Source organism: Cajanus cajan, chromosome 2 (genome assembly GCF_000230855.2).
Source record: "Cajanus cajan strain Asha chromosome 2, NIPB_CcT2T_4, whole genome shotgun sequence".
Taxonomy (NCBI): Eukaryota; Viridiplantae; Streptophyta; class Magnoliopsida; order Fabales; family Fabaceae; genus Cajanus; species Cajanus cajan.
The window spans coordinates 62,348,239-62,361,823 of NC_138518.1; the positions used below are offsets into that span (position 1 = coordinate 62,348,239).

The window sequence follows — 13,585 nt, forward strand, 5'->3', positions numbered from 1 at the left end:
TTTCAATAAATTTTAATCACCCAAAAAATATATCTAAAAGAGTGTGACAAGAAAGTGTGATTTAACATTTCTCTAAGATAATAAAAAAAAAGGAAGATTGAGGTAGTTAGTTTATTTTATTTTTAAATAGTTTATTTATAAGTAAACCCTTATGGGGAAAAGCACCTTAATGTTCACTTGTTTCAGTAAAATTGTCTTACGAAAGATATTTGTGAAAAAATTATTATTATTATTATTATTATTATTATTATTATTATTATTATTTTCTTGTAGTTTCTTTCATCAACACCAATCTTAAAGGTCGTGAGTTCCTGATCTTGCATAATTTTGTAAAATCCTGTAAGATATTCGAAGTAACGAGATTAACCCTACTAATCAAAAAACCTAAATAGTGATTCAATGCATTGGATTCTTGGACGAATAAAAGAACAGACATATTTTGCATGTGTTTGCTTATACTACAAGGGATTTCTCAATCTGGGCCCAATTGCAACGAAGCAATATTCTGGGAGGTCTATGAGATGCAACGCCAAGAAAGTGCATAAACATGCCATTAAAAGAAGAGAAGATGCTAACGTTTTTGTCATAGTTTTCGATTGGCCATGCGTATAACCATAAATTAATCTAGAGTATAATTTGCGATTGGTATGTGACTGATCAGACTGCATCAGATGAGATGATGAAATATGATCCTCTTTGTACAAAGTAAGGATAAGGATAAAATTACTTTAGCTGGGGAAAATGAAGAAAGCAAGCCATATGTAAACATAATATATTACTGTTTCGCTTTAGCTACTGAGTTCATCATAATAAGAAACTACTTGAATCTTGCATTATCATCTCTTATCACATACTTGACCCAATCAAACATATAGCTTACGGGCACAAATATCTTAAATGCACGTAATAACTCATAACATAATAGTTTATCATACATCTCAACACATAACTTTATCACAAAGTTCAAGTCATTCACATATATAAATTAACACATATTAATGTATATATAGACTTTCAACATTGTTAAACATTAACTTAGATTTCATCTCACATCACCATCACATGCTCCATACATAGCACATTATGTCACCATCACACATACAAGCATACCACGTCACCAATATGTATATCTTAATTAGCAAGTTTCGATATTTAAGGTCAATCTTAAACTACTCCCTCAACATATCACTTAATCATTCTCATATTATTATTATTGTTAGTGTACAAAACATGTCATGCCGACAAAATCGACCATGTGATCAACAAATATGTCGACCTCGGCAAGCGCCCAACTCGGTCACATCGGCCAGATATATCAGCACACTCTTAACGAATATGTGAAAGGATAACATATAATCATATTGTATCCCAACAAACAACATATCCACGCGAAAGATAACACTAAAAGGGAGAAGGTACGTGCAATGTATATCACCACAAAAGAATTGCAAAATAGTGACCGAAATTAATGATCAAAATTTATGAGACTCTATTTTGCAACTGATTTAGCAACCGATTTTGAATAATCAAACAACGACTGATTTAGCGACCAAAATAAGTCGTTGCTAAAAAACGGTCGCTATTTTGGTCGCTGCTTGATTGTGTTTCATGAACACAAAGTTTGTGACAGAACCAACGACCAACTAGCTATTAAATTGTAAAAAACATTGCGACTGAATTAAATTCGATCGCTAAATAAGAAATTTTGAGTTTTTTTAGCGACATATTATATTTCGATAGCTACTAAATACAAAGCACACCTTTTGCGACGGAATTGAATTCAATCGTTAAATATTAGTTAAAATTAGCGACGGAATTCTATTCGATCGCTAAATAAAACTTAAAAAATATATAAATTGCTTAAAAGTGATAATAATATTGTTATTGAGTATCAATCCCATTTTCTTTTTTTGTAAGAGCAAGACATTAATTTATAATAAAAAAATATTTATATGCACTCTTACATAATTAATACCAATAGTTATTTATGTGAAAAAATATTTAGAGGTTTTTTTACGATTGAATTTTTAGGCATTTTTTTAATTATAGTATATGAATTTTTAAAAATTTCTTATTTATTTTGATCCATATTTATAATATATATTTCTAACTTATGATAACTTTATTTTTAAATAAATTTTTAGATATAAATTTGAATAAATATATATTAAATGAAAATTAGTAACTAATCAAAGAATAATTAACTTCTATATATAAAGTACAAATGTCTTTCTTGTGCAATAACGTTTTTAGAGACTTTTCTTTAACTAGAAGAATTTTATATATTTTTAATTTTTTAATCTAATTTAGTTTTTATTTATCTTTATTACTTATAAACTAATTTTATTATTTTTAACATAAATTATTAAAAAAAACAAATATCCACGAATTTATCCATCAGTAATTACCTACATATACATCCGTGGGTAATTATCTAATTTAATTTTTATTTATCATAATTATTTATAAATTAATTTTATAATTTTTAACATAAAGTACTAATAAAAAAAATAATTATTCGTCGGTCATTACCCACGAATACATCTGTCGTAATTCTGTGCGTAATTATCTAATTTAATTTTTATTTATCGTAATTACTTATAAATTAATTTTATTATTTTTAACATAAATTATTAATTAAAAAATAATTACCCATGTATTTATTCGTGGGTAATTACCCACGGATTTATCCGTCGATAGTTACCCACGGATAAATCCTTGGGTAATTACCCCCGGATACATCTGTGGGTAATTATCTAATTTAATTTTTATTTACCATAATTTCTTATAAATTAATTTTATTATTTTTAACATAAATTATTAATAAAAAGTAACTACCCACGGATATTCGTCGGTAATTATCCACAGATTTATCAGTCGATAATTACTCATAGATTTATCCGTTGGTAATTATCCACGAATTTATCCTTTGTGAGTATTGTTGATAATATTTTTAAAAAATCATTTTAAAATTGTATTAAATAATAATCTTGTTTTATTAAAAACAATATAGTTCAAAATTGGTAAAATTATTATAAATGTTAAGAAATTAGCTTTTAATTTTAGACTATCATGCATTAATATCATTTCACTAATTATATATTTCTTAATTTAAATAAAATTAACTATATAATATTAAAATATATTGATAGTAAATTATTATTTTATACTATTATTTAATTATAAATTATATATATATATAATAGTTGATATGATAAATTAATTAGTATGAGAAAATTAGTTAAGTATTTAAGAATTTAATTTGTTAATATTTTATCATTAAATTTTTTGAAGTTACCTACGATTTTTTTTTTATTTTCTACAAACAATGTTTTAAACAAATATCCTTGGGAAATATATAATTTTCCTACGAAAAAATTCGTGGGTAACATCCATCTAAAATTTCAGGCGGAAAAAATCAGTAAGTAATATCCGTCGGAACCATTTATGTTTCAGATGGACACATATCCGTCGAAAAAATCCATCAGTAAAGTCATTTTTCAGACGGATATTTATCCGTAAAAAAAAAATCTATCATTAATAATAAGTGTTTTTTTTGTAGTGTTATAAATATAACTCATCTTAAGTAATGGAAGAGATAAAAGGAAAAATTTATAAGAAAAGAAAGAGAAAAAAAAAGCAACAAGACGCGTCACAATTGTAACTTGTCAGTCATGCTCATGACTGATTCTATGTTTCGAAAAAGGGGTCGAGGTTAGAATGCATCACAATTATGATTCTCACTCACACGGGTTGAATTCTTAAAAAAAGTATAAAACTATTTTTTTAGATAGGCAATTTAGTCAAACACACAAAAAAATGTAAAATTTGATTATTTTATTAAAAAAATGTTTTATTTTTAAAACAAACCAGTCCTTAATAATGTCATTTGAGATCCACCGACTACTGTGATATCATGTCAACATTTGAAAACTCTTAAATGTTTTCTAGGTCTTTAAAACAAATGTCATTTATTAATCTCAAAATAAATGTTAAGAATCCAAAATAAATAAATTTAAATTTTGAAAAGATGAAAATTATAGAAACTTATTTTACCATATCTAAGCTTAAATTTCACTTGTTTTGTAGAAATAAAAACAATGATTTATAATTTTGAAAGATGAAAAATAATTTTTTTATATTGATCAAAATAAAAATTTGTTTATTTTATAAGGACTAAAAATACACAAGTAATAATTTAACTAAAGAAATAGTAAAAACAAACAATTGAGATGAGAATAGTTGAATATTTAAAATTCAATTTGTGAATAAATTAAAATAATAAAAGAAAAGATATACAAATTATGTGAAGATTACATTAACATTTCAATTATCCAATGATACAAATACGCTCGATTGTTTGAATAATTTAATTATTAAATTATTTTTTATTTTTGTGAGAATAAAAGAAGTAAATTGTGTATGAAAATTTTCTTTTATTTTTTGTTGTTGAATATTTTAGTATATAATTTTAATAGTCATGTTTGGTATAAAAAAATTTTATACTATCATTTAATCAAAACTCGTATCTGATATGATTTTTAAAATAATTATTATAAAAGTTATTAAAGTGAATGACAATATAAAACTGTTTTACATTGTTAATGAATATATTACCGTTAAGTTTTTAATATATTTAAAGTTTGATTGTAATGCACATAATAAAAATCATGTTTTTTTTAATAATTTTTAAAATATATTATAAAAATAATAAAATTAAATTTATGGAGAATTGATTGGATTTACACTTTTAATGCAGTACCATTAAACACATATTTATACTACTAATAAAATAGGTATCTATTTTTGGTGCACACCATTTTTTTTATATGATAATTTTGTCTTTACAATCAATTGTGAAACATCTCACACTTTTTAAAGTAATTGCCCATTATATTATTTTATTGATTAAATTATATTTTTGATCTTTTATTTTTTAAAATATTTATTTTGATTATTTACTTATTAAATTTAAATTGATTTGATCTTTTAGAAATAGTGATTATTTTTTATTTAAAGATATAATTTTGAATAACTTTTTTATTGATTTGATTTAAAACTTGAAACTTATCTCATTAAATTCATTTATATGAAAACTGTTGAATCTATATGAAATTTAAATAAAAAAGTGTAATAAATATAGTGAAAATCACATAAAGTTAAGTCCACAAAGTAATAAAAAATTCAAAAAAAATGCTTTCATATAATTTTTTAGTTGTTTATAGAATATATTTTTATACAAATTTAACTATGTTTATAACTATTTTAGATTTGAATATCAATTGAAATTTATAATTTTTATATTAATAAATCTGACATTACAACTTTCATGTATTTTTAGTAAAAAATTATTCAAAATTATGTTATAAAATTTAAAAAATATTATTATTTTAAAGGTCAAATCAATCTAAGTATAAAAGATAAAATATCAAAATAAATCTTTTAAAATATAAAAGATTAAAATAGATTTAAAATATAAAATAAAGGAAAAAATATAATTTACTTATAAAAATAGTTTATCTATTTTTTCTAATTTATACTTATTATAAAAGAGATATATTTTGGTAATCGTCTTTTTGGTCTCTACTTTAGTGAACTATTATACTCTTTGGATATAAAAAAAAATATTTTTATATATTTTCTGAATAACTATCCGCAATTTCTAATATTTGTTTATATAACTATTAGAGACACAAAATATTCTCTTTAGTCATTATAAAGATAAACAAATAATAATAAAAAATAAAAGAAAAAAGTAATTAACATTTTATTTTGCTAAATAATTGAAAATTTGACAAACATTTTACCATATTTTCAAAAAATAGTTATTAATTCAAATATCTATATCTATTATCTACTATTTATTATAAAGAGAATATATTTTGATAATTACTCTTTTGGTCTCCTTTTTTAAGCAGACCATTATATCTTTTGGATATAAAAAAAATCTTTTTATATTCTTTTTGAATAATTATTTATAATTTCTAATATTTGTCGATGTAGCTATTAAAGATATGAAATATTTCGATCCCTCAAATATATATAATGAATTTTTATTTAAAGAGAAATGCGTCTAAAATTTTGACCGAAAATTTTTCTGAATTAATTATGATTCACATTTATAATTTTTCTAATTCAAAAATAAAAACTTTTTAATTGGTCGAAGGATGATTCGGAATGAATTTTCGGAGGATATATCATTTTTCTTATTTAAAATATCTTACGATAAAATATAACCAAATTTGATATAACTTGTATCGCTTAGAACAACCAAATTATAATAAAATTAAAGCATATTTTATCATAATTATAATTCCGTGCTTGTGCTTGTTATGTTTGAAGTTTGAAGGTGAGTTAGGACCATGCCTACCATGGTGGTCCGAAATAGGTGGACCCCAGAATCCGCATGTTTATCCTTTTAATTAAAATTAAAATTAAAAAGAGAATTTGAACTAACCCAACGTTCAAACCAAAAACAGTATCAGTGTTGTTGTTAGCTCTTGCTTTTGAAAAAAAAAGCAGAACAGAGTGTGTCTGTCTCCATCTCTCTCTCTATGCACCTTGGAACCATCTCTTCTTTTTCACTCTCCACCCTTCCCTCACTTCAACTTTATTTGCCTCTGATCGCCAAAGGGTATGTTTTGTTTCCCTCAATTACTCTTATTCTTATCAAAGTTTTTGCCTTTGTCTTGTTCTGTTGTTTCAATTTTTTTATTTCTGATTGTCGAGGCTTGTGTATCAGAACCAGGCACTGGAAAAAGTGCTGCGTGTGAGTTGACAACAGGTTCTTTGGAAGAAATGGGTAGTACGAATTCGGGGTTGAATTTGCAAATTTTCATAGTGTCCGTGTTGATTTTCACTGCAACTTTCTGTGGTGGAGACACTGACCCACTTGATGGTACAGTATAGTTCAGGGTTCTCATTTTTCAGTTTTGATTTTTACTTAATTTTATAATTTTATCATGCGTAGTCTATTTGCATGTGTTATCTAAACGTTTTCTATTAATGTGTTTATGGTTCACACTTCACAGTTGCGGCGATTAATAGTTTGTATGTGGCTCTTGGCTCACCACCCCTTGAGGGTTGGAAAGCCGAAGGAGGAGATCCATGTTTGGAACAATGGCAAGGTGTGAGTTGTGTCTTCTCCAACATAACTGCCTTGTATGTCCCTCTCCACTTTCTTAAACTATTGTTGGTTTGGTTTTTTGGTCTTGTTTTGTGTTGCACTTTCTTAAAGTATGTTTTATTGGGTTTTTCTTGAGTTGTTTAATTGATGAAGGTGAATGTGATCACTTGGGATGTGGCTCTCTAAAATTTGTATTTGGGTTGACAGACAGCTGGGAGGCATGAATTTAAGTGGACAGCTGGGAAGTAATTTGGATTTCCCATCCATCATAGAAATGTAAGTGTGTTTTCTCAAGATAATGGTAAACATCATTAGCATGTCTTTTTCAAAATTTATGAATTCAGCATTATTATTTATTTTAAATATTTACAATGTAATTTAGAATTAGGTACTATGTAGTATTACATTTTTCCATTGGTAAACATTGAAATTCTGAACTTTTGTACACTGAGCTCCGATTTGTCCAAACTTCAAATTCACTAATGTCTAGAAGAGACAAATTTTGTTTTTGGTTATTAGGGAATTTTATAGCTCTTGTGACTAATAAAAGAAATAACTTTGTTCTGCATTGCATGTTGAAAGTGGTTGCATTTCTTGTATAAGATTCCTTGTTTTGGTTCCATAATTGTGCTATCATTTGCATGAAAACCTGAAGAAGCTTTCTGTTCCCCAATTGGCAGGGATCTTAGCAACAACCAGATTGGAGGGACCATTCCATCCACTTTGTCCCCTACATTGAGGAATTTGTATGTTTTCTGCATCAACACCAATTTTGTGACTTGTTTCATTGCACTGACTGTTGACTATATGTCTATATCATTTGTATCCATATCCATAAATACAAGTATCCTTTCTGTTTTTTTATAAATTTAGGTCTTTGTCAGCTAATCAGTTAAATGGAAGCATACCAGATGCCTTATCCTCACTAACTCAATTGTCAGACTTGTGAGTTTATAGCATTTCCTCTTTTCAAATTGAATTTGTTATATTTTTCCATCATCTGTTACTTCATTTTGAATGAGAATGTGCTTCCACCCTTAGGTCATTAAAAAATAACCATCTAGATGGACAAATCCCAGATGCGTTTCTACAGCTCACTGGTTTGATGAATATGTATAAAAATGTTGTTAAATCACATTGATATTTCAGTGTCTTTATTTTGTCCACTATGATATAAATCCTGTGCCTTGCTGCAGGGATCTGTCTGGCAACAACTTGAGTGGTCAGCTGCCTCCCTCAATGGAGAATTTGTCATCTCTTACCACATTGTGAGTAAAACTTTTAGCAAAAAGAGATTATATTTGCCTACTTGTTTCATGAACATGTCTTTAAAGTTTTATTTATTTTGCAGACACTTGCAGAACAACCAACTTTCTGGGATCCTTTTTGTTTTGCAGGATCTCCCTCTTCAGGATCTGTATATTTCTCAGAAACCACATTCCCTTTATAGACATAGAAATGAGTCATATGACTGTTGTCTGTAATACCTAGCAACAATTTATGCTTGGGATGTTTAAAATGTTTTGAAGTTAAACTCTGAATTTATAATGATGTAGGAACATAGAGAACAATATATTCTCTGGGCCAATTCCTCCAGAGTTGTTGAGTATACCTAATTTCAGGTGAGTCTGGCTTACACTTTGAGTTTGAGTATTTCTTTTTCTTCTCAAACAGTTTTTTTAGCCAATTTCCTTCTCTCTCAATATTGAAACCTTTTCTCAAGTATTATTATCATTTTGACGTTTGAGATGTTATATTGGAAAATTTTCTACTTAAGTTTTATTTCGTGATGAGAATTGGTGATAAAATGTAAGGCAATATGCTAGGATTATCCTTTTCCAGATGATCTAAGCATTTTATTTTTGGCTTAGTTTCTTAGATACGGGCTTAGGTTAAAAAAATCATTCATAGCCCCATTATCAGATCTCTCATACAAGGTAGTTATAGTAGCATTTACTTTGCAGAAAGGATGGGAATCCATTTAATACTACTATCATTCCATCACCGCCAGCTGCTTCCCCTGCACCTGTTGCTATGGCTCCTTCCCCAGAAAAATCACCTGGGAAAGCGGCAAATAATCCCCCTGCTACAAGAAAAGCACCAGCACCAATACCTGCAATTGCTGAGACGTCTTTCAAAACTAAGAAATTAGTTTGGATTGTTGGTTCAGGCTTTTTAATATTTGTTGCATTAGGAGTTTGTTTTCTAATGTTGTGTTATTTTAAGAGAAGACCAGGGAACAAGAGTTATAAGAAACACAACATGAATGCATATGAACGATCTTTAGAAAAACGTACATGCAGTGACTCCCCTTTTGATGCACCTAATGATGAGGAGAAAGGTAAATCCGATGATGAAGCTCCTGTTCTTTTTTAATTGTACCTGTTGCGATATAACTTCTTAAACTCTATTTGCAATTCAAAATCAAACTCTACATGGAATACCAAATAGAAGAACCAAATTGATTCCAAAGTCATAGGATGAACTAAAAGTCCACGTGAAGAGAATATATTCAAGTTCAGAATGTAATAACTTATATGAACTGAACAATACAGGATGGGGTTCCAAACTTCCACCCCTGCAGCCAGCACCACCACATCAACTTCCAATCATTCCTGGGGAGAATTTAATCATCAATCAAGCTATATCTACCAAATCATCTGAAAGACAAATTATAACAAATTCCATCAAAGTTTATTCTGTTGCATCACTTCAGCAGTACACAAATAGTTTTTCTCATGATAATTATATTGGGGAAGGCACACTTGGCCCTGTTTATAAGGCTGAACTACCTGATGGAAAGGTAATATTCTTCTAGTTTGATGTATTTGGGCATTCTTTTGTGTTCATTATTTTGCGAACTTGACCATGATTCCTATGGAGGGAAAGGGAAGGTAGGGTTAAATTTTCAATTTCAGTTTTAATTTTATTTAAGCATGTTTTAAAATCAAAGGAATAAAACCAGGTATTAGCTTGTAACCTTCCAATCATCTCTCATTCATTTTCATAAAAAATTTATAACTCAATTTAAAACTGAAAGATTAACCCTCCTTTCCACCAAACACATAAAGGTATTTATTGTTGGACAATTAATACTATGGCAATATGGATACTTATCCTCCACTTTTTTGTGCTGTTGGGGAAATCTAGAGATTTGGCAGAAGCTTGTTTAGGTTTGTTTATCTTCTATTGCTCCTAAATAATTTGAACAGAATTCATTTTCTTTACCACTCTTAATATATTAATAAAATTAGTTTGAACTTTGAAGTTCACACTGCTTTTCTTTCCCTTTCAATGTTGAAATAGGCAATTTAGGCATCTGCCTGGATATCCTTGGTAGTTGGTTAAATCTTCCCTTCTCTCAGATATACATTTCAGTTACGTACTTGACAGACATTGCTTTTTAGGAATCTACTACTTTGTGACTTTTGCAGATTTTTTCTATTGTGCTTGCTTGACATGAACTGTTTCTTATTATTCTCCTAGTTTCACTCGTTTAACTGGAGCATCATATGCTTATAATTTTCAAATAATCTTCTTTTGTAGTTTCTGGCAGTTAGGAAGCTGAATGCTACTGCTTGCATGGGACAAAACCATGAACAGTTTCTTCAATTAGCTTCCAGTATCTCCAAAATTCAACATGCTAATATTGTAAAGCTTATGGGCTACTGTGCTGAGTATAGCCAACGACTACTTGTATATGAGTATTGCAGTAGTGGGACCCTACATGACTCATTGCATACAGATGATAAATTTCAGATTAAACTTTCATGGGATAATCGCATTCAGGTGTCACTTGGAGCAGCAAGAGCTTTAGAGTAAGTTAAACAATTAGTCACAAAATCAATAAATCTTTCATATAACTAGAATAGATAAAATCAATATTGGTTAGTGAACTAAGCTTGTCTTGTTCTCAAGGTTGAAATTTATGTTAAGTATTAGTAATATCTTAGGTCTTGCAATTTAGACAATTATTGCAAGGTGGTTTTTAAGCATGTGATGTGAAATTGGATCTCCCTCCACATATAAAGTAGTTATGTTTTAGACTAGTAAGTAGTAACACTAGGTTAAGACATTGGGGATTTTCTTGACAACCTTTGATCAACTCCTTTTTTTCTCATTTATTAGGTATTTGCATGAGCACTGTCAGCCACCTATTGTGCACCGAAACTTTAGGTCTGCTAATATACTTCTCAATGACAAGTTGGAAGTGCGTGTCTCTGATTGTGGATTAGGTTCTTTACTATCTTCAGGCTCTGTTAGTCAGGTAACTCTTCAGCTTTAATTTCTTAACTCAATTTTCAACTGATATATAGTTCGGGGATTTGGTTATAAAATTAGGTAATACCTAGATGAAATTGAAATGGATGATTGGTCTATTTCACAAGCTTTAGGATGTATATATAATATAACTAAATGACTTAAATTTCAATTCTCCCATTACTCAATTTCTGAAAATTCACTCATGTGCATGTGCTCAGGGATGCGGTTTGTGGGGGTAGATGGGGTTGCTTGTGAGACAGTACAGAGTTAACTTTTCTTGATCTTTGTTGCATTTCTGGCTAACACCAGTGCATCTGTTTTCAGTTGTCAGGACGCCACCTCATAGCTAATGGTTACAGTGCCCCAGAATTCGAGTATGGAAGCTATATAATGCAAAGCGATGTCTTTAGTTTTGGAGTTGTAATGCTAGAACTCCTCACTGGACGAAAATCCTATGACAGGTTAGCAATCCCATTAGCGAGATTATATACTTGTGTGTTTAATAAAGTCATAATTAAAGTATTGGATTTGGCTAAGGCACCATTAATTATGTTTTGTCATAGCTCACGGCCTCTTGGAGAGCAATTTTTGGTGAGATGGGCAGTCCCTCAACTCCATGACATAGATGCATTATCAAGTATGGTTGATCCCTCCTTAAATGGAACATATCCTAAGAAATCATTGTCACGTTTTGCAGACATTATTTCTTCATGTATACAGGTAATTTTCTTCTTACTTTTATGCCAAATCCAACAACAGATCTTAGATTCATAAGTTATCTCATGGTTTCATTGCACAAATATAATCTTTAATGATCAAATATTGAGCCATGTTTTGTACTAAAAAAAAAAAAAAACAGATTTCACCATAAAGTTATTGAGGCGTGCTTTACATTTTAACCATAAAGATTACATTATAGTCTTCAAATTCTTATTTGTCTAGTTTAATTGGAAATGTGCAAGCTATAACATGAAGTGTCAATATACTAATATCTCTCAAGGAATATGGTCAAGAATTAGAACTATACCTTGATATTGTCATCACTTCATATGTTATAATACCAGTTGATGCAGTTTATGTACTCTCTCTATCGTGCTTGTAGTTACCATGAAGTCTTTTTTATTTGATTGATATATATGATATCACTTTCTTATTGCCTATAATATATTTATTTCCTTTTTTGAATTGTTTTTCTTCCAGCATGAACCTGAATTTCGACCAGCAATGTCAGAAATTGTTCAGGATCTCTTGCGAATGATGTAGAGGGTCGTGTAGCTATTAATGAGGTGATGAACTGCCTTAGCTAGTAAAAGAAGCTATGGTCACTAAATTTTATGAATGTTACATATTCATTCTTTAATTTATTTTTTCGGAGTGACATCAATCGTTTCGTTACGTGTGAATTATGCTTACTAATGTGATTTTATTGAATTTGTGCTGTATTATGCACACACAAACAAACACAACGCATCTGATTCACCGGAATTTGTGTGTGTCATCAAAATCAACTACAATCATACACACACACACACACACATATATATATATATATTCAATTTTCTTGATATGAAAATGCCTGATTTTACAACAAAAAAAAAATTATTGCACGAAGGAACACAAAAATATGTATCAGAGAATGTTTTCTCAAATCCTATATAGGGCACATTTTGGGGAGTGTTTATTTTTATTTTTATTTTTTAAAGAAATATTTATCAGAGAATGTTGTTTTTTTTCCATTAAATTCTATTTTTTTTCTTGTAATTTGTAAGACCATGTTTTGTTTGTTTACTCTGTATAATTTTGTTAGAAAAATGTTTTGTACGTCACGCTTTACACTCATATCTCTCGAAAGTAGCAGAATCAATTAATATCATCGGTAGGGCTAATATAATTTGATGGTGACTGTGGCTGATTAATCTATGTCTAGGCTTACGGTGAATTTTAAGATGAATTTTTAAACTAAATGAAATAATTTATTTAAGTTATTGAAATTTCATTTAAAGTTTATTTTTTAGACAATTTAATGTACAAAATTACTTACTGGTGATTATTATGATTAATTTTATTCAATATTATTTTCAGTTAATACTAAGGTCAATCTATCTAATTTTTGCTTTTTGTTAATTCACGCGTCACTAATTAGTTTTAAAAAATCACGAGACACAAAAATAGGCAATTTCTCTTCAAAAGATAAAT

At 28.6% G+C, this 13,585-nt stretch overlaps 1 protein-coding gene across 3 annotated transcripts; it reads left to right on the top strand.

Moving 5' to 3' along the window:
- The first annotated feature begins 6,460 nt into the window (after nucleotides 1–6,460).
- Nucleotides 6,461–12,874, top strand: LOC109805184 (protein STRUBBELIG-RECEPTOR FAMILY 3). Of its 3 annotated transcripts, XM_020367184.3 has the most exons (17): nucleotides 6,461–6,634; nucleotides 6,743–6,898; nucleotides 7,032–7,161; nucleotides 7,334–7,402; nucleotides 7,807–7,872; nucleotides 8,000–8,071; nucleotides 8,168–8,239; nucleotides 8,323–8,394; nucleotides 8,478–8,543; nucleotides 8,683–8,748; nucleotides 9,091–9,467; nucleotides 9,682–9,929; nucleotides 10,673–10,944; nucleotides 11,255–11,393; nucleotides 11,714–11,850; nucleotides 11,953–12,109; nucleotides 12,590–12,874. In XM_020367184.3, exons 2-17 carry the CDS (start codon nucleotides 6,799–6,801, stop codon nucleotides 12,650–12,652), a joined length of 2,106 nt encoding a protein of 701 aa, XP_020222773.1. In that variant the 5' UTR covers nucleotides 6,461–6,634; nucleotides 6,743–6,798; the 3' UTR covers nucleotides 12,653–12,874. The 3 variants fall into 3 exon arrangements, with proteins under 3 accessions (XP_020222773.1, XP_020222774.1, XP_082924747.1); XM_020367185.3 differs by lacking the exon at nucleotides 8,168–8,239; XM_083068621.1 differs by lacking the exons at nucleotides 8,000–8,071; nucleotides 8,168–8,239.
- The last annotated feature ends 711 nt before the right edge of the window (nucleotides 12,875–13,585 follow it).